At 45.4% G+C, this 21044-nt stretch overlaps 1 protein-coding gene across 11 annotated transcripts in view; it reads left to right on the top strand.

Moving 5' to 3' along the window:
* Positions 1–15799, top strand: part of ADGRF5 (adhesion G protein-coupled receptor F5) — a 102487-nt gene extending 86688 nt beyond the window's left edge. For 7 of the 11 annotated variants that reach the window (XM_027601275.2, XM_027601274.2, XM_027601273.2 and 4 more), the window contains 9 exons: positions 112–267; positions 2127–2335; positions 4476–4655; positions 6428–7822; positions 9075–9116; positions 9207–9266; positions 9873–9957; positions 11447–11512; positions 12171–15799. In XM_027601275.2, the coding sequence (XP_027457076.1) occupies positions 112–267; positions 2127–2335; positions 4476–4655; positions 6428–7822; positions 9075–9116; positions 9207–9266; positions 9873–9957; positions 11447–11512; positions 12171–12250 (2273 nt within the window). In that variant the 3' untranslated portion in view covers positions 12251–15799. The remainder of the gene's footprint in view (positions 1–111; positions 268–2126; positions 2336–4475; positions 4656–6427; positions 7823–9074; positions 9117–9206; positions 9267–9872; positions 9958–11446; positions 11513–12170) is intronic. The other 4 variants (XM_027601276.2, XM_027601279.2, XM_027601277.2 and 1 more) reach the window with 1 other exon arrangement.
* The last annotated feature ends 5245 nt before the right edge of the window (positions 15800–21044 follow it).

The following is a 21044-nucleotide window of genomic DNA, read 5'->3' on the forward strand; positions in this document are numbered from 1 at the left end:
TATGGCACATGCCTTGGAAAAATTTGGACACATTATCCATGGTGGATCAGTTTAACAAAATGTGTGCTTTGGAGACTCATCTTGTGACTTGATTGTTTTAATAATTCTCAGAAAAAGAAGTTAAAGGAAAGCAAGTGTGTTACAAATACAATTTCATGGCAAGCTCAGTTTCCAGGTGTCCAAAAAAGCTGGACATATTTTGTCACTTTACCAATGCTGCTAATAATTCAGTCCGGAGCTCACCTATGAAGCTTAACCTGGTTTCTGGTAAGAGCATTTGAAAATTTTTTTTTTAAATGTGATAGTCATGAGCAGGGATTCATTTATTCATTCACTCCCTCATGCATACCTTCAATAAATAGATATTGAGCACCTTCATGTGGCAAGCCTTGGGCTAAGGGTAGAGGGTCTGGAAAACAACAACAATAATAACAACAACAACTAAGCCATGGGGATTAGCCTCAGGTATAGGGGAAAGGTAGGTGTGATAAAAAATGTGATCACATCTAATGTGGTTAGAACTAGAGACCGTGTGGGTAGGCAGAAGAGGCTGCTGGGTTTCACTCTGCTGGTGATAGTGGGGAGGAAGTAATCAAGAAATTCTTGCAGATGAAACCCTATTTCTGCGGAGTCTGAGAGGCAAAGCACTGGACTGGGCAGTGCATAGTGTCTTTGTGGGGCTGAGACCCCTTTGAGGTTTCAGCCAAGGAAGGGTATCCCCACTGGACAGGGCTACGTGAAAAGAATCCATCTAAAACGTAGGCAACCATCTTTCCCATCCTTTGTCATCACTGAGCCAATATCTCCCCGCATAATATTTTCAACGTAGGAGGTCATGGTTTATGGCTCTTTCTGTAATAGCCCATGACCAAGAGCTCTCCTCAGGAGCAGCAGAGAGGCAAGTGAATAAAGGGTGGTCCTGGGCTTCCACCAGAAGCAAACCCCTCCCCCAGAAATCTTGTCTGTAATAGGACCTCTGATACCCAAAGGATTCATGGTTCCATCACAACTCATGTTTGGGTTTACTGAATGATTTGTGATATATGAGAATATGTGTTGGTAACTGAGCCCTGGACACCACGGTAGGAAGCAATTTAGAGTTCCTTGTCTCTCTGAGTTACTGTCCCCTGACTCTACCAAGAACACCTCTTCTGGAGGCAGCCAAGACCACTTCTTCACTGTCCCTCACGCCACCATCTTCACCCATTTATCTTTGTTCTTCTCTTTCCTCATACCAGGTCTGATTCCTCTTCCTTTTCCTAGTAAGAATTTACTTACGTACTTAAGATTTTATACAATGATTGAGAACTCAATTAATGTTAAATTTGTAAGTTGGTGAGAAAGGGATCTTATCATCAGAGAATCAAGGTCCCCTGGGGATCAGAGATTCTGCAATAAATGTCATTTTCCCATTCAGATCTGGCCTTGAATAGACATGAAATAGAGTCACCTCTAGGGAAGCCAGAAGGAACAAATGTTTACAAATATTGCTTAGAATATTCAGGTCATGGGTACCTGGAATTCCCGCTATTAATCATGTGTGTGAATTAAGGCAGTGCTTCTCAATCTTGGCTGCACGCTGGAATCACTGGGGAAAGTGAGAAACACAGCCAATGCCTAAATCCCAGCCCCAAGGGGTTCTTATTTGTTTGTGCTGGAGTAAACTAGGACATTGGTATTTTCTGAGCTCCCCAGGTGATTCAAATATGCCGGAGTTGAGAATCCCTTGGATTAAGGCATTTTGTCCCTGAGATTCCTGGTAATCTGATTATCTCTTATCTGGATGAGCACACATTAAACTTTCATGATTTTTCCGTGGGTTAGATTTTACAGGCAGCAGCAGAGAGAAGATTCTCAGGGATTAGGGGTGGGGATGAGGCATAGAGGAAATAAATTCTGTTAGGAAAAGCAAGTGCAGATGAAAGTCAGATTTGTGTCGAGAGCACTAAAAGGGGCTTTGGAAAATCAGGCGTGAAATAAAGAAAGTGGGTAACTCTGAAAAGATCACAGAAACTAAAGAGAAAAATAAATTCAAACAGCAACATTCTAGCTAGGTCAGACCCTATTTTGACTATCTTTTCTCCTCCTTTCAAATTGTCCCTTTTATTTCCGTGTTTCCAATGCAGGAGAGAAGATCATGTGCCGAGATCCCACAATAGGTGTTGGGGAGCCTGGGAAAGTCATCCAGAAACTATGCCAGTTCTCAAACGTACCCAGCAGCCCTGGAGGTCCCACTGGCGGGATCATGACTTACAAATGTGTAGGCTCCCACTGGGAGGTGAAGAAAAATGACTGCATCTCTGCCCCAATAAATAGTCTGCTCCAGCTGGCCAAGGTGATCCTTAAATCTTTGACTCCGAGCTCTTGGTGGGGAGATGGGTCTAGCTTATCCATATTTTTCAGCAAATGGGTCTCGGGCTGGTTTGTGTTGCTCCCAAAGCTACTTTTATTTGTTTATTTCCAAAGAAGATGCAATCCTACAAATGCTTTACATTTTTCTTAAGTACAAATGTGGAGACAAGAAAATATGTATTCTACTCTGGGACCAGCTGTACACCTTGACCTTGATTTCTCAGTGCCTTGTTCCTATTACCTCCAAGGTGCAGGTGGAATTATCTTCTCTTACCACTCTCCTTTGAATAATCTGGGTATCAAGCAAGTAGCTCTAATCTTTTTAGAAGGAGGAGATACATTAAAAAATAAGGTTCACCAGGGCAAAAAAAATATATATATGCTTGGGCTTTATGCTTCTATAGGTCTGAGATTTCTTCCATCTTTAGAGGAAACCTTTAGTTATGAATGATGGTACTAGCCTGCCTCTCTTACCTAGAAGAGAGGTTCCTGCCACGTAGTAGGGGAAAATTCCTTTCTTTTCTTCGTGAAAATAAATAAATATTACCTCATACTTAAGTTGTCGAGAGTAGGGACTCCTAAAATGCCATGAGTTATAATAAATAAATACTGAAGAGGCAACTGGTAGACTTATAGTTAATGACATTGTTAGACAAGTGGTTCCAAATACTCTCACCCTTGGAAGAAGCATTAAGGGAAAGGAGTGATATTGATTTGTGTCTCATCTAATTATCTTCTGACTCTCCTCTTGTCTTACACTAAATTCATTAAGATACCTACTAGGTGCAAAGCATTATTGTAGTTGCTAGAGGACATAATCCAGTTGGGTAGTCCTATACACATTGATTTTGCTTAGGATAATCAGGAAGCTCTGCTTGAAAAACTTGGCCTCTGAGCTGGACCTGGATGAGGATGCATCAGTGATACGAATTTTCCTAATCGAGAAAGATAGGAATACTATAATTTGAACTCAACTTTGGGCCCTGGTCCCAATTCTAGATACCTAGATACAATTTCAATGGAAAGGGGTCCTCTTGGTCTATCAGATTTATCCATTCAACATATATTTATTGAATACCTACTATGTGCCAATTTATGACTTATACTATGCTAGGCATTATACCATATCAGGTGGAATATAACATGTTTCAAATTGCTAAGGAGCTTATAATTTAATTGGAGAGATAATGAAATTAAAACACAAGCTGACATTGGTAGAAATGTCACAAATTTAAAGTATGTTAAATAACAAACACTTACAGGGGCGTCTGGGTGGTGCAGTCCATTAAGCATCTGACTCTTGGTTTTCGCTCTGGCCCTGATCTAAGGGTCGTAAGATTGAGCCCCACATTGGGCTCCACGCTGAGCACGAGTCTGCTTGAGATTCTCTCTCCCTCTTTGCCCCTCCAGCTTGTGCTCTCTCTCTCTCTCTAAGATAAATAAATAAATATTTTTTTAAAAAAAATAACAAACATTTAGGCAGTCAGAGGAAGAATCTCCCATGTGTTGGAATACTTGTTGAAGTTCTTTATGGAGGAGGTCAAATTGGAGTTCATTCTTTAATTTTAAGTAGGGGTTAGATAATTAGGAAACAGAAGTGTGATCATTATAGATAGGGTGACCATATAATTTACCATCCAAATCAGGACACATTTTGAAAATAAAAGAGGGTGCTAGTAATAATGACACTGGGCCAGCAGATATAAAGCAGAACTGTCCTGGGAAAATTGGGATGCGGAGTCACCCCTCTGAGGGTCGGCAAAGTAAGTGATGAGAAAAAGCAGAGTAGCAAATGTGCTTCCATGCAGACCACCAAGGGATAATTTTACTCAATTTTAATCTAGTTCTCTAGGAATCACATCTCCTTTCCTTTTTCTTTAGCTAGCCGTCAGATTGACGTGTGTTTTACTATTCCCCTTCTACGCGTGAGGTCTTATTCTATTCTGAAGAGCACACAGATTAAATGAAGAGATAAGTTACCTTATAGGATATATTTATAGGAGTGGAGAAAAAAAGAAACCACAGATGTAAGAAATTTTCATCATGGGTAGATCAACAGGATTTGATGACGGGACTGACTGGCAAGTTTTTTGTTTTGTCTGTGTTGGCTTTTGTTTTCCTAGGATTTGATCAAGAGCCCCTGTCAGGATACGAAGCTTCCCACATACCTGAAGGATCTTTCTGTCAGCACAGGCAAGATGAAACATGAAGTCAGCTCATTTCCTGGGAGCCTGGGAGCCATCATTAACATCCTGGATTTGCTCTCAACAGTTCCAACCCAAGTGAATTCAGAAATGATGACGGTGAGTTGGTTTAGACCTTACAGGAGCTTTGGGTCTCCTCTTTTCACCCGTTGGGACTTGTAGTCAAGAAACGTAACTCATCCCCATTGCAGCTCCTTCTTTGTCTTCTCTAGAGCAATACTCTGGATTTTAGGGTCACATAGCATGCTTTGTGCTTTGTTAGCTATGGCTTTTAAGGTCACAGGGGGTGTTTCTAGTATTCATTTGGGGATCTTAAAAATATATCTTTAGTGAATCTCCATCTTAGTTTCTTCATTAAAGTAGAATGTATTCTTACCTGCTTTCTAAGAAAACTAGGAATGAAAGGTTTTCAGAATATGTATAAGGTGGGATTCTCAGTGGTCTAGCACTAAGCATGAACTCTGAGGCACTCAGCGTTCTGAGTGGAGTCACCCAGAATTCAAATGATGAGACTTTAATGAAAGGATATTTACAGAGGTCAAGCCAGGGATAAAAAAGAAAAAAAAAATAGAAGCCAGTACCACCCCGAGGACTAAAGGGGAAAGGAGAGGAAAGAGTGTACCTACAGCAGAGGGAGAATGAAGCCTTGGAAGAGGGATTGCTAGCAGGAGCAACAGAACTATCACCAAAGATGTGCTGAAGATGGTATCTGGGTATAGGGGGTGAGGGGATGACTGCGGTGGGGCGTAGGAAAATATATGTCAACTTCTTTCTTCTCCCATCCTCTCATCTCCTGCCAATGCTTCCCAGTGGCCAAACACAGGCAGAGGCTTCTGGCAAGCAGCTTGGGGAACAAGGGTTCAAGGAGGTTATGTGGACCTCCTATGGCGAGTGTAACAGATTCCCATATGGTGGGTGGCTTACGATGACAGGAACTTATTCTCTCATGGTTTTCAAAGCTAGAAGTCTGAAATCAAGGTGTCTGCCAGACCACCTTCCTTCCCAAGTCTCCAGGGGAGACTTTCTCTGCCTCGTCCAGCTCCATGTAGCTCCAGCACTCCTTGGCTTGTGGCTGCCTCAGTACACCCTCTGCCTTTGTCTTCACGTGGCCTCCCCCTCTCCATTGATCTTCTCCTCTTCTGTCCCTCATAAGGATACTTGACATTGGATTTAGGGCTCACCTAGGTAATCTGGGATGATTTCCTCTCAAGATCCTTAACTTAATTACAACTACAAAGACCTCTTCTCAAAATAAGGTCACATTCACACGGTCTGGGTATTAGGACATGTTCTTTTGGGGACCACCATTCAACAAACTACAAGGCTCATAGTTTCAGATTGAACAGAACAAGGCAAAGGAGGGCAAAGAAATTACAATGAGAGAAAGCCCAAATGGAAAATGACAAGCCCGTTTATGGGAGAGAAAATCAAAATGTTTAGCAAAAAGAATGATGCCTTTGCCAGCAATTTGGTGTTCGGCATTAGAAGAGGGTCTTTTGAAACAACTTCACCCTTGCTCGTAAAATATCACTCTTTACAGGCTTGAGATTTAAAACAAAATAGAACAGTGAATACATATCTCTACCAGCCTGCTGAATTGGCCTTTGTGGTCGGCGGTGGGGGGGGCGGGCGCCGGGATGCGCAGTACTTGGTCAATGTTTGATGAGGTCTCGTAGCCTTGGGGACGCCTCCTCCACTAACTCCCTGCCGTCAGAAGGAGGGACACAGATGCCCATAGCCTGTGATGCCTCATTTTTCTCTTCTCTTTCCCTCTTACCCATGCAACCAGTTTCCGGGGAGATGTTACTTTTTTCTCTCTTTTATGATTGAAAGAATTCGGTTGGTTTGACCCCATGCCATGTCAATTACAGAATGTTCTCTCTACGGTTAACACCATCCTTAGCAAGCCCATGTTGAGTACCTGGCAGGTGTTCCAACAGCAACAGACCAACCAGAGCTCACAGCTCCTGGATTCAGTAGAAAGATTTTCCCGAACATTACGGTCTGAAGATAGCACTTTTTTGTCTATCAACCAAACGAATGTGCAGATGAGGAGCATGGTAATAAAACCTGGCCCTCCAAAAACCTACAAACAGAGCTTTGTTTTCTCGGACTCGGACCTCTGGGGCAATGTGGCCATTGACAAGTGTGAGCTGGGAAGTCTGCAGTGGGGTTCGTCTATTGTCACTGTGGCTTTCCCAACTCTCAAAACCATCCTCACTCAGGATGGGCAAGGAAAGAACATTGCAAACAGCTTAGTGATGACAACTACTGTTAGCCACAATATAACCCTGCCATTCCGGATTTCAATGACTTTTAAGAACATCAACCCTTCAGGTGGGGTACCACAATGTGTCTTCTGGAATTTCAACCTTGCCAACTACACAGGGGGGTGGGATAGTAGTGGGTGTTATGTGAACAGAGTCGATGGGGACAGTGTCTCCTGCATCTGTGACCACCTCACATCATTCTCCATCCTCATGTCCCCTGACTCTCCATACCCTGGTTCCCTCCTGGAAATACTACTGGATATCATTTCCTACATTGGGTTGTGCTTTTCCATCTTGAGCTTAGCATCCTGTCTAGTGGTGGAAGCCGTGGTGTGGAAATCCGTGACCAAGAATCGGACTTCCTATATGCGCCACATCTGCATAGTGAACATTGCCGCCTCCCTTCTGGTGGCCGACATCTGGTTCATTGTGGCCGCTGCCATCCACGACCATTTTTACCCTCTCAACGAGACAGCCTGTGTGGCCGCCACCTTCTTCATCCACTTCTTCTACCTCAGCGTCTTTTTCTGGATGCTGACTCTGGGCCTCATGCTCTTCTACCGCCTGGTTTTCATTCTGCATGACACAAGCAAGTCCATTCAGAAGACTATTGCATTTTCTCTTGGCTATGGCTGCCCTCTTGTCATCTCAGTCATCACAGTGGGGGCCACCCAACCCCAAGAAGTCTACACCAGGAAGAATGCCTGCTGGCTCAACTGGGAGGATACCAAGGCCCTGCTGGCCTTTGTCATCCCAGCACTGATCATCGTGGTAGTGAACATGACCATCACAGTTGTGGTCATCTCCAAGATCCTGAGACCTTCCGTTGGAGACAAGCCAAGCAAGCAGGAGAAAAGTAGCCTGTTTCAGATCAGCAAGAGCATTGGGGTCCTCACGCCACTCTTGGGGCTCACCTGGGGTTTTGGCCTTGCCACTGTGTTCCAAGGAAGCAATGCTGTGTTCCATATTATATTTACGCTCCTCAATGCCTTTCAGGTAAGTTCTGCAGGGCAGGGTTCTCAGGAAGTATCTGAACTGGTGGGACAAATTAATGATAGAAACACAAACAGGGGTAGGAATGGGGAAGGATTTTAGTTCAGAGGAGGCCCTAGCCCTAAAGAGGGGGAATTACAAGAACCCAGTGAGATAGAAGGGACACATTCTTCTGCTGCCACGGAAACTTATACCTCTTATCACCTCCATTATAATTTAGCTGCATGCATGAGTCACTTTGAAAGGCCCTGATAATACAAGTAAGAGGAAAGTCCCTTCCCTACACAGGATTTTGCTATTTACCCAACATTATCATGATGCCACCTATTATCTCCTAAATGAAAACACCACTATTAAACCACGTCATTTCTCCACTTAATTTCCACAAGCATTAAATGAGCTCTATCTTTGTGAATTCAGGGATAGCATTTGTCTTCCTTACCACTCTATCCCTAATAGTACCTAAAACAGACTTTGGCACAGAGTAGGTGCTCGATAACCATCTGGTAAGTAAAATGAATGCCATGAACCACACAGTATGTTCTCTAGGGACATTTGCTGAAGAATGAGAGAAAGAATGCCCTACGTAAGGTAGACATTCTGCTCTATTTTACTAAAATGAAAAAGACACACTCATTGCTCTCTTGAGCACATGACAAACTATAATACAAGCCACATTGTTAGAAGAGCTTTAGCAGAGATACAGGCAGCAAGGAAGGGAATGCTTAATTCTGATTCAACCAGCAGGTGGGTGGTAAGCATGGGCTCCCATGAACTGGCAAGGAGGAGAAATTGAGACACAGTCCCAGATGCTCATGCCAAGGCCACACAAATCCTAACTTCTGCTACTGGGTCCATGGCTTCAAACTATAAGGCTCATGCCCAATGAAGTGTATAGCATGACTTGACTACAAGGGACTGGTTATTTTACCCCAGGCCCCAGGTTCTCATCACAATGACGTGAGTACTACTGTAGACAGAAGAGGTGCCTTCAACAGCTCAACCAGCAGGCCCTCCAGTCCACGAGGAGGCAGGGATAAGGAAATAGAATAATATCCTTCTCACATGATAACATTTAAGGCCCCCTGGTGTGGACCTCCTGCATTCCTTTTAATATTATTATCCCCTGGACTCATTCCATAAATACAGATATGGGAGAGGTAGTACAAATTCAATGCCTGATTAACAATACTTCTTGGTTTGCTGGGCAACAGAATGTGAATAAAATGTCCTTCTTCCCAATTCTTTTTTTCAGGGATTATTCATTTTACTCTTTGGATGCCTCTGGGATCAGAAGGTAAGAACAATGACAGTTTCATGCTTCTAGAACAGTCGACAGTGCTTGTGGCATATTGAACTTACGATGGCTTCTTTTAAACAATTGTAGGTCCAGGAAGCCTTGCTAAAGAAGTTTTCACTGTCAAGATGGTCTTCGCAGCACTCAAAGGTCAGTCTTTCTTTTGTAGAGATTTTTGAAAACCCCTCTCTCTCCACACCCAGGTTCAGGATAGATTATTATTCCACTGTTTTTGCTTTGTACCCGATTCTGCCTATTAAAGTCAGCCACAGAACTTCCATTAAGATGCCGTCCCACATCTTTAAATAGGGATCAGATAACACAGATAATACCAATTGGAGGCCAAAAACCAAAATTCAAGGGAAAACAAGAAGTCTTCTGGGGAAATTTAAGGCACTAGAGAACACAACGTGAGGAATAACGATGAATAGATTTTCTGTAGTTCATTTTGGAAAATAACTATTGCACTCAAACATATTTGACTACCGTCGCATGTCAGAAGATATCAAACCCTACTGAACAGTGAAACATGTATTTGAAAGTTATTTTCCTAAATCCGATGAGAGTCCAGTGTTTCAAAGTGGCTCTCCTACTTGATTTGTTTGAAGTAGAAATTCACGCTCCACCAGGCTCTCACTTTCAAGTGGACTGAGAGATGCAGGCAGTGACTAGAGGGCAGCAAATGCATCATCCTAGAAATAAAACAGGGCTTTGGCTTAACATTTGCTTTGTAACTGTCTTTCTTCTCTGTTTTAGTCAACATCCCTAGGTTCATCGACACCCGTATTTTCTATGAGTTCTCCAATATCAAGAAGATTTAACAATTTGTTTGGTAAAACAGGTACGTAGTGACTTCTAGGTCCCTCCCTAGAGCACTCACTTTGGGTTGACTCAAACAAATTTGCCCTGATGGGGGGTCTCACACCCCTACCTTCCCACTGCCCCCTTTAAGGTATTTACCCACAGTAGCCTCATTTGGGACAGAGGTTAAATACAGGAGCTTGCTTACGTTTTCCCAAACCAGCAGGAGGCTGGTACAGAGGGCAGCTGCCTTTGGTGGGCAACTAATAATAACTTAAGAAGGATAAGATTTGGAGAATCTAGACAAGCCTCCGGAGAGCTATCTATCAAAACTGTATCAACTACCAAAATGAGAACTGTAAATTGCTGGCCTTGTCAAACACAGAGTTTTTGCTATTCGTGGTTTTTTTTTTTTTTTTTAGATTTTATTTATTTAGTTTTGAGAGAGACAGAGAGAGAGTATACAAGTGGAGAGGGAGCAGCAGGCAGAGGGAGAAGCAGGCTCCCCGCTGTGGGACTTGATCCCAGGACCCTGAGATCATGACCTGAGCCGAAGGCAGACGCTTAACTGACTGAGCCACCCAGGCACCCTCTTTGCTATTCAAGTTAAATAGGAATAGGAAGGTCATGTTTATGGGTTAAGGTGTAGCAAAAAATAGATTTAGAAAGCTCTACTATAGGATCACATGCTATGGGTTTCTTTCCCCCTTTTTTTTCTTTCGTTTTTCTTTCTTTCTTTCTTTCTTTCTTTTTTTTTTTTGGAGTGTGCTTGTGGTACACATTGATATTTATAAAACTGTGCATATATATGGGAGGAATCACCCAAGTTATCCATTCTATTAGGAACATGCACAGCTAAATCGCTACCTTGGAGGTACAAAATAAATAATGTTAATGACTTTGGGCAATGGGTCTCAGCTAACCTGGCAAGTTGAAACCTCTTCCCACCATCCCTCTGCCCCCAGGAAAATAAGCACCAGAATTGCTTCCAGCTTCTTGACAATGAACAGATCTCACAAAGGCAGAATCCAGAAATGTGTCAATATTCCAGAATAAGGCTTTTCCTATAAAATCAAATTTGGAGAATGCCTATCAATTGTTAAAACTCCAAAGGACGTGGTGTCCGGGGCTTCGATTTGATGCATTACTCATGAAGGTGGAGGGTCTATCCTTTTGCCTTGAAACGTCCCTGATTGGGCCTGCTGTGAAATGATCCAACCTTCAGGGTATGGTACTACCATGGCACTTGGCCGGCATGTCACTAGAATGTTCTGACCATTTGCATCCAAGTGAAAACTCTACAAACTGAGTCTACGGAATCAGAATTACCCAATCTAAGGGCAATAAAATGGGTTCTTTGTTTCTGAGTCAGTCCAATTGAAGTTGGAGTTAGGGCTCTGCTCCTGAGGTCCCAGGGCCTGAGATTCCCAGTCACTGCCATTTGATGGCCTCTTGAGGGTCATTAATGAGGCTCCGTGTTGGCCTGCTTGAGGTCCCATAATCACTGTAACTTTGGTTTATGTTGTCAGCAGCCCCAAAGGGCCCCCAGGCAGTGATGGAAACCTTGTTAGCAGTGGCAGCTCACCAATCTGATGGTAGGGTGGGCACTGTGTCCCTTCCTCGCCCAGCACCCCACCCCCACTTGCCCCGTGCTCAGTCCCTGCCTCCTGCTGATACCGGCCCCTGTGGCTGCTCCGTGGCTGCCCTCCCCCCGCCCCCGCCCTGCACCTTTGTTGGCATCTCCTGACCTCTGCTTCTTGCCCAGTCCTGCCTTTTCTTCCCCGGTCCTGCCTTTTCTTCCCCTGTATTGTACTCCTTTCTTGCCTTTTCCAGCTCAGCCTCTGGGCCCCTCCCAGGAGCTTCCACCAAGTCACGCCCACCCAAGGGGACCAGGGAGCTTCCCTCACGCCGACGTCCCCAGGCCCGTGCATGTGGTGGCATGTGGAGGGCTGCCCGTGTTCACCTTCTCCCTGCCCTGTGTAGAAACCCGGCTGCTGGTTTGATGGGAAGTAGTTAGTGCTTGTCTTGTCGGCTGCCACGCATGCTTGAGAACGACGGCTTTGTTTGTTCTCTGGCCTTTCTGGGTCTTGGGAGCGGGGCAGGCATGGGTTTGTTTCCAGGCGTGGCTGAGCTTACCTGGCTCTCGAGCGAGAGCCCCCCCCCCCACCACCTCGGGGCCACATCACGAGAGGGGCACGCCACAGTGATCGTGAAGTCTTGTACGTAAGCCTGAGCTGCTGTTCTGTTTTTCAGGAACGTACAATGTTTCCACCCCAGAAGCAACCAGCTCATCCCTGGAAAACACATCCAGTGCTTACTCCTTGCTCAACTAAGAACAAGAAAAACGACCTATGTGACTTCTTTAAGGGACAGTGGATATGCTCGGAAAAAAAAAAAAAAAAATCCTTTCAAAGCCGAGGGTAAAATGTTTTCTCTGCAGGCTTCCTGGAGCAGATGCTGAAGAGCCTCTTTCATTAGGGAAAAGAAGCTTTCTTTCATAAAGACAGACTAAAAACGTAATTGTTAAGTTTATTTGCATCCCCACCCCCCACCTCTTGTGTGATACTAAATGTGTACAGTATTTAAGTGAGATTCAAGTCCCCAGAGGCCCAAATTCCCTGTCTATATTGTAAAATAGAATTTCAAAGAGACATTTTTACTTTTCACACGTTGGGCACAAAAATAAGCTTTGATTAAAATAATAAGCACAAGCCTAGTACCGAGGAAATACTTCAGTGAACTCTTAGAAGGAGGGAAGGAAAGAAGGAAGGACACAGGAAAAAAGAAAAATACAGAGAAAAACAATAAGAACCACGTTTTAAAAATTTCCATGTTAACGTAATTATTCTGATACTGCAACATGGAGAATACAAAAATGGCTCAAAAACAGAAACTGAAATAAACCACGGAGAAGGTTTGGTATTTTCTTGTTATTTTCTTAGCTACAGGAGAAAATTTTCTTAGAAAGGCAGTGGGAAGAGATTGGGAGGAAATTGTAACATCAGGATGCTTTCAAGTGGATAATAATATTTACAAGAAATTCATGGAAGGAGATGTAATTCTCCTGATGCTAAACACACACACATATGCTGGTGCACATGAAGTTTTGAGCTCAGGGGAGGGAGCAGGCAGAGGAAATGGGATAGCCATGCTTTATCAGATCTAAGCAGATCCAACTGCTAGTTACATTTTTTACCGTTTATCGGAAAAGCCTTATCTTTTGGTTTGTTCCACTTTTTGAAGGCAAAAAATATATGTATTTTTATATGCATCACTTGCCAAATGTGACATAAGGTGATATGAATGTGATATATTGTACTGGAAACAGATCCCGACTGTCGTGTAATGTATTTAACAGCTTTAACCAGGTACTTCCCTGTGCATTAGAATAGATTTTCATAATCTTATGGCGTTGTTTATCATTGTTGTTGCTACTGTGGATTTAGTGGCCCTTGGTGTGTGGTCTAGCTCCCTATGTATTAGCTCTTTCAGTCCTTAAGTTCCAAGACCAATATACGGTCAGAGTTTTGCCTTGTCTAATTTGTGTTTATTCCAACCACTTGGAAATCTTCTGAAATGAAATGTTACAGTTGGCTACTCTGTGCTCCCAATGACACTTGACCTTGATGAGCAGATGGTGGCGCTTTCCCCGAGGATTTGGTTGTCTCTGAATTATGTGCATGTGTGTGTGTTGTTTGTGGTGTGTGCATTTCATAAAAATACAAATATTTATTAAAATTGCATCCATATTAAAGTTAAGCATGTGCTGTAGCCACAGCAACCATACATTCCAAATTGAAGTCTGATCCCAGAGACAGGGTGAAATGGAATAAAAATGTGGGGCTACTTGAGGAACGTGGGCCGTGGGGTCTTCATAAGGACTGAGAACCAGCAGGATCCAACCATCAGGAAGGTGGGACAGATGAGGCTGCAATGCAGCAACCTTTTATTTATTGAGTTTCAAAAGAGTTTTCTTTCGCTATTTTAGCTCTTTAACCTCTCTTCTTTTTATTTTTAATTTTAAATTCTACTTCTGCCCCTCTTTTCTTCAGGGGGAGAAACAGGTGGGGCAGACAGAAGTCCTAATAGTGTTTCAAGTAAACGCGCTCTTCGTTTCTACACGTTCACAAACAACGCAGACATCTACTCCCACGCTTGCCAGGAAATTGTCACAAAGGAAATGATTAAGCTATAAAATTCTCCAAGGATGGTCAGCTTTGGGCAGAACTCAGTACCGAGGAGACAGAGCCAGAGGCTAGGCTGGAGGATGAACGGGATGAGAATTAGAGGTTCGAGAGAGAATGGCTTTGACCAATCTGATTCCTGGAGTAATCTCAGGGACAACAGAGGCAAGGTTATACAGTACAATGTGTTGAGCCTGGCCATCGTGACATGATGGGCCAGAGAAAGCATAGCGCCCAGCAGGGGCTCCAAAACAACAATGGGGCAAGGAACATTGAACTTCCAGCCACAACAGTAGGGGTCCTTTGGGAACCATTGTGTTGTGAAGGCAACCTCTATAATGGCAGGAACCTTCGCAGCGTTCATAGCATGTGGATTTGGCCCTTTGCCCACATGCATTAACTGAGGCACGTTCCCTTACCCCCAGCACACACACATACACACATATGTGTGCACGTGCTTTCTAGCTTTCAAGCCACAACACCAGATCCAAATTCCAGAAAACCTATGAAAACAAAAACTTAGAGACATACTTGCTGGTGTTCTGCTCAACTGCAAGATACATGGTTCAACCACTGCTGTTTGCCAAGAATATCTTAAAGTAAACAATAGAACTCAATATTGTAAAAGAGAGTGGTCCATGAATCTGTGAGCTCCGTGAAAGCAGGAACCCTGCCTGGTCCTGTGTTCACTAGTTCTCAATCAACAATGATTGCAAGGCTTTTAGCAGCCGATTTCTGAGGAAGAGGAGGAAGGAATGTCAGCTCTGATGTTGGTACAAAGTGAGATGTGTGGTCTGCCCTGCTTGCAAAGTGCGCAGGACTTCCCCATGTGCCTGACCTCTCAGTGGGTAAAGTCAGTTCCATGGGCCAAAACTTAACTTGCATTAAGGGCCTTCTATTAAGTCAGTTTCTTGCAAAGGGATCTGTGCTAATGCTTCAGAGCTTGTGAGGTAAGAGCATTCACAAAGGAGCAATTAATCTAAGCTACAGAAATATTCTCTGGGAATACGGTTAAGTCAGTGTAACACACCATGTCCTGAAGGAGTCATGTCTGCCACCCTCCTCCCCATTTCTTATATATGGAGAAAGAGGTAAATAACGACCCACGGGGTTTTCAGGATACAAGCTGCTAAGGCCAGAAATTAAGAAACACTAGGAAATCCTAGCCTTTTGTAGTTTGTGTAGAGAACTTCAGAGAGATCGGTGTTGGAAGGTCAAAAAAAAAAAAAAAGTGACATGGGAATGAGAAAGATCACAGCGACCAGGAAGTGCAGACGCAGGGGAGGGAGTTATTTGGGGTGAGAGGAGCAGAAAGTCACAACCATTGGGGAAGACAAAAGGAAACAATTATGGTCCCAGAAATCCAGTGTAGATGGAATGCGTTTGATTTGTGGCACGTGAAGGTGATGTCAGACAGAATTCCAAAGGGAGCCGTGACCCAGGCCAATGGAAGGCTGATTCCCTGAGTGTCCAAAATAAACGAGGGGCTTACAGTGGATGTTATCTTTCTTAGGTATTTTTTAAAAAGTCAATGAAAATAGTGTCTCATCATTTGAAAGACTAGTTAGCTTTGGAATGAGATGCTAAAGGTTTCTAACAGTATGACTTGGGATATTAAATCATGTCATAAGAGTATGCCAGCATACAGCTCTGTGTCCTATCCATGCTTATTACAATAAAATATCTAGCAAGATCTCATGAAGCTTTCTTTATATAAATTGTCTGCTCTTTTGTAAATAGGCCAGCACTGCTCTTTTAGGCTTCCTGACCAGAAATCCAACCAGCATTTAATGCCATTCCCCACACAGTGAACGGTGGCTTCTGTTCTCCAGGTGTGGTGGGGGGCGGGGGTACCAGAAACTCCCGGCTGAGCTCAGTTGGCTGAGGGCACTGATGTTTTTCCTCACACCATCCACACTCTCATGCCGCATGCGAAGCCTGGAAGCTTACAGGGGCTTGAAACGAGGGACCCTGAAGCAATGCTTTCAGGACCTAACTGTCCGGGAAACAAATAAACAAATATCTTTTCTAACATTTGTGTGTGGCTTGGTTGGAATTTTCACGGACGGCTGAAAACAGAGCCCTGTGAGTTCTGTTAGCAACAGATTATTTCTGCAATGTGGGCCCATATTTCCTGTTTTCATATTCTATGGCTGAGTAACATGTTACCACGAACTTAGAGGCTTAACCCTGCACCCACTTAGGAGCGCACAGTTTCTGGGGTCAGAAATCTGGGCATGGCTTCACTGGGTCCTCTGCTCAGGGTCTTGTCGGGCAGAACTCAGGCTAGCAGCTGTGGATTCATCTGAAAGCTGAGCTCCCCCTCCGTGCTCATTGGTTGTCGGGCAGAATTCCGTTCTTTGTAGGTGTAGGACAGAGGCCCTCATTACCTAGAGGTGTCCTGCTATCTTCTGCCATGTGACCTTCTCCACAACATGGTCCTTTGCTTTTTTAAAGTCAGCAGGAGAAATTCCGTGCTGCTTTGAATCTCTGACTTCTTCAGTCTCTGATCCTAGACCCTCTTGTAAAGGACTCACCTGATTAGGTCAGGCCCATCCAGGATAATCACCCTGGTGACGATCTCGAAGTCAGGTGATTAGGGGCCTTGATTACATCAGCAGATTGTGATGTAAGGTGAAGACCTTGGCCATATAATATATTCTACTCCTGGCAGTGATGTATTTACAGATCCTGCCCACAGTTAATGGGAGACGATTATACAGGCTGTTGCATCAGATTGTTTAAACAAACAACATTAAGGACCCAATGCTGCTCTGTAGATTCTGTCTGAGGCATTCGCTGTGGCTTTGTGACCTGTAAACATTTCTTTCTCCACAGCACTAATCACACTGAAAAGGGGCTCTCCGGCAGGACCATGGATAAAGCTCGCGTGATGCAACTAATGTAGCGTTAACTCTGTCTAGTGACTATGCAAATGTGAAATAAGTCACCTTTCCCGAGGGGACGGCCTCCAGCTCTGTGGGGATTCAGGGAAAGGGTGCTATTTGGCAAAGCCTGATGTGTCCAGATGAAATGAGGCTCAACAACGCCAGGGCCGACAACCTTCCCCAGCGCGGTGCGTGTCTGGGGTGCGGGTAGAGGGAGTCCGGGAGCTGATGTTCCCTTGACGCTTGGGCCAACGGATCAGAGACCCAAGCAGACAGGTGCCAGCCAGTCCTCCACACGTTTGTACCTCTGACCGCCGGGTCCTTAAAAATAAAGTCAATAATGCTCCTCCTATGCTGGGCACTTCTCATCCTTTAAACCTTCCCGTGAAATGTTGCAGCCTGAAGCCTGCAGGTCACACCTGGGGCTGGGAACGGCTCCTCCTCGACAGACCCACACACCCCTTGAATACTTGCCTGGGTCACAGGAGCCTGTCTGGACTTTTCTGCTCCTTTGCATTGATTTTTTTTTCCTTTGTAAGATAACATATATATCATTCAGAAGGAAGAGGTTTATTTTTGTATTTTGAAGACATTCCCTCCTGGCTTTATGAAGTTTATACTTTCTTCATATAAACAGGAAGAAAAGAGTGCTTCCCATGAATACTTTATGTGAACACAAATGCAGCTTTCTTTGAACTACTTGGTAACGTCGTGTATGCTGCATGGTCTAGCAGAATGAGAATGTGAGTCCCGTGCTTTTAAATGTTGAGTTCGCCACATTAGAAAAAAAGTAAATCAGTAAAACTAATTGCAGTAACACTTCTGTGTAGCCAGGCATATCCAAAATATTATCATTTCCGGATGTAATTAATGTAAACTTATTAATGAGACATTGTACACTTCTTTCCTTTTTCTTTGTACTGTTGGAATTCCAGGGTGTATTTTATGCTAACCAAGCACCTCCATTGTCCAGCCACATTTCAAGTGTTCAATAGCCACACGTATCTAGAGATTTTATTTATTTATTTGACAGAGAGAGAGACAGCAAGAGAGGGAACACAAGCAGGGGGAGTGGGAGAGGGAGAAGCAGACTCCTCACTGAGCAGGGCGTCCAATGCGGGGCTCGATCCCAGGACCCTGGGATCATGACCTGAGCCAAAGGCAGACGCTTAACGTCGGAGCCACCCAGGCGCCCCTGCACAACAGAGACTTAGAGTATCAACCAGTGACAAATGCTTTCTGCCATTCTGCTTTCTGTATACTGACAGCAGGGTAGGAGAATGAATTTAAAACAAGGCCTGTACCACATCGTCCTCGCTGGTCTGTGCAGAGACCCTACATATACTGGGGGGGGGGGGCAGGGGTAGAAATCCATAAGGCCACAAATACCTCTCTTCCATATGACTCCCACCACCCTAAGCTGGCCTGAAAGCCACACTGTTCAAAACTCTCCTCTGAGATTTCTGACAAGCATGGGGCATTTGCCCCTGGAAATCACAGTTCCACATCTTCCCCAGGAAGGAGGAAGTGTCTGGAATCACTATCAGCCTTCTTTCCTGGGGAACGAGCTTGCAGTCTCAGCAGTGTGGTATGGCAGAAAGAACACGGCTCCTGCCTGGAACAGAAAGATACTTTCCCTCACTCACCTGAGCCTTTCCCTACACCTCTCTGGTCTTTGCTCACCTAAAAAATAGGGATCATTCAAATTCCCACTCAAGGCTGTTGTCAGGCTCAAAAAGCACAGTTTACGTAAACGGGTTTTGTAAACTGTCAGGTATTATGCAAACAAAAGATTATTTCCAATATCTCTTTGAAAGGCAGATGGAGGCTGACCACAGAAAGCCGTCAGGGGCATTAAGCTCTGGTGACCTCAGTGGGATTCCTGGGCATCGAGGGGGTCATCAGGAGGACACTGGATCAGGAAGGGGAGGACACAGTTCATCAGGCACCTATGAGGAAATGAGGCAGTCCTAAACAACTTACCGACTCTGCAGATTTCCTTCAAGCCAATCTTGTGTGTCACATGACTTTTCTTACAGGACCCCAAAGCCCATCTGCAGACATGCCTCTACACAGACCCTCTGCACTTCCTGCAAGAGTCCAACCCTTTTCCTTGCCTCAGAATCTGTGTCACAGGTCAGGACTCAGCCCCTTGCACACACAGCCCAGAGGGGGCATAGGGGACCCCCACTGTCCCATGAGTGTAGGGAGGACTGACAGAGGCCCAGGCCTGTCCCACAACCCCAGGGGTTATTCAGAAGCCCTCAAGGATGGGAGTGTCCCTGCGGATCAACTTCCAGCTGCAATGCCTTCTGGGCCCTTTGAGTCCCAGCCTGGAGACCAGATGGTCCTGGAGGATGACAGTTTGGGAAGCAGGAAAGCTTTGCAAGTGTGATTAAAGGGTTCCCAGGGGAGGCCTGCTCTGAGGAAGGCTTTCCCGGCATCAAATGGGTCCACGTGGCAGAGTGCCAGGTGCCCCTTTCTTCCAGGGCAGGCAGCCAGCAGCAGCGTCCGAATATAGCTCTGTCCCTGTGGACACTCAGAGCCCAGTGTCCCTCACAGTGGCAGGTGCCAAGCAGCGGGCTTTGAGAGAATGGAACCGGCCCCCTGGGCCAGGCCTGTGAGGTATCCACCCCTTCTCTCTGTTCCCATCAGGGATTCTGCAGGGGTGGGGCAGTCAGAAAGCACCTGATAAGTTCCCATTTACCAACCTCAGGGGTTAGGGTCCTATCCACTCGACCCCCTGCCCCCCACACACCATCTTTCCTTACCTCTTGCATAGATGGATACCTAAGTTTATCCTCTAGCACATTCTAGAGAGGAAACCAATTCTCCTAAGTTTTCTGTGCTCAGTGACTATGAGCAGACAGAACAACAGGGAAGACCTGAGGGGCACAATCCCAGAAGGCTGCCCTGTGCCAGAGCCCCGTTCTTTCTCTCCGAATACCATTTTCCTGTGGGGGCCACGATTCAGCTAAAGTCATCTTCCTGTTTTCCAGACACCCATTCTTAACCTTTTCCCTTTAAACTTTGAGACGAGGAGTCACAAGGTCCCCCGCGTTCCCTCTGCACAAAAGGGCAGCGGGTCGGGGAGACGTGCGACCGTGCAAGGCCCGCGGTTTCCCTTCTTTCATGCAGAGCCAAGTCCCAACGAGGTATGCGGCGACTGCTACAAACGAAACAGAACCAGCCCAGGAGCCCAGAGGGAAAAAAGGCGTTTTCTCAGCATGAAAAGCAACAGGAACTGGTTGGGCAAGTCATGGGAAGATGGCTGTTAGAGACCACTTCCTTCGCTCGGCAGCAAGATCCAGGAGCCTCTGCGGGCCCTGCCTTCTTGGAAGCCACTGTAATTGGTACCATCCTGCGTCCTCCCGCCTGCCCCCCAGCCTCCGCCCCCGGGCTGCGGTGGAACGAGGTGTTTGATTTGGATTCACCGGGGAAGAATCGCACATCCACTCACTGGTTTTCTGGAACAGCGAACGGTTCCCAGGCCCCGAGGAGCTCTCTCGCAGCTGTCCCAATCAAAGCGGAAGCGACAGGAGTCTCCAGCTGGGCCCCTGAGTGACAGCTAGCGGGGGCGCGGGGCTTCCCTCGCCGGGCCCGCCGGCTTCTCCTGAGGCTAGATTGCCACCTTGTGGTCATCGGAGGGAGCGCCGCCTCTGGGTCCCACCTCCAAGGCGGCCCAGCACTCAGGCCGCTGATGTGCCTGGTGGGCAAGGTGCAGAGAAGTAATTTGGTGCGAAGGTGGGCTGGAAGCCTACTAGATGACAGAGACCAGGAATGCAAGAATCACCCTCACTCCCTGCCTCCTGACACTTTTTACGCGATGGTCCCTGCAGGGCCAGTGGTATTACTCTTCCACTTGCCGGAGGTCTATCGAGCGTTCTCAGAGTGTTGGTTGTCATTTAAACACACACGGGAAAAGTAGGATTTCTCTTAAACGAAGCACGTGTCTAACGTAGTGTTTAAACACAAGTGAAGAGCTGGAACATTCGTCCTCCACGCTTGGCTATGTGGTGATTGCCCTGGTGACGTGCAGCCTGAAAAGCCAGAAA

This window comes from Zalophus californianus, chromosome 7, assembly GCF_009762305.2.
Source record: "Zalophus californianus isolate mZalCal1 chromosome 7, mZalCal1.pri.v2, whole genome shotgun sequence".
Taxonomy (NCBI): Eukaryota; Metazoa; Chordata; class Mammalia; order Carnivora; family Otariidae; genus Zalophus; species Zalophus californianus.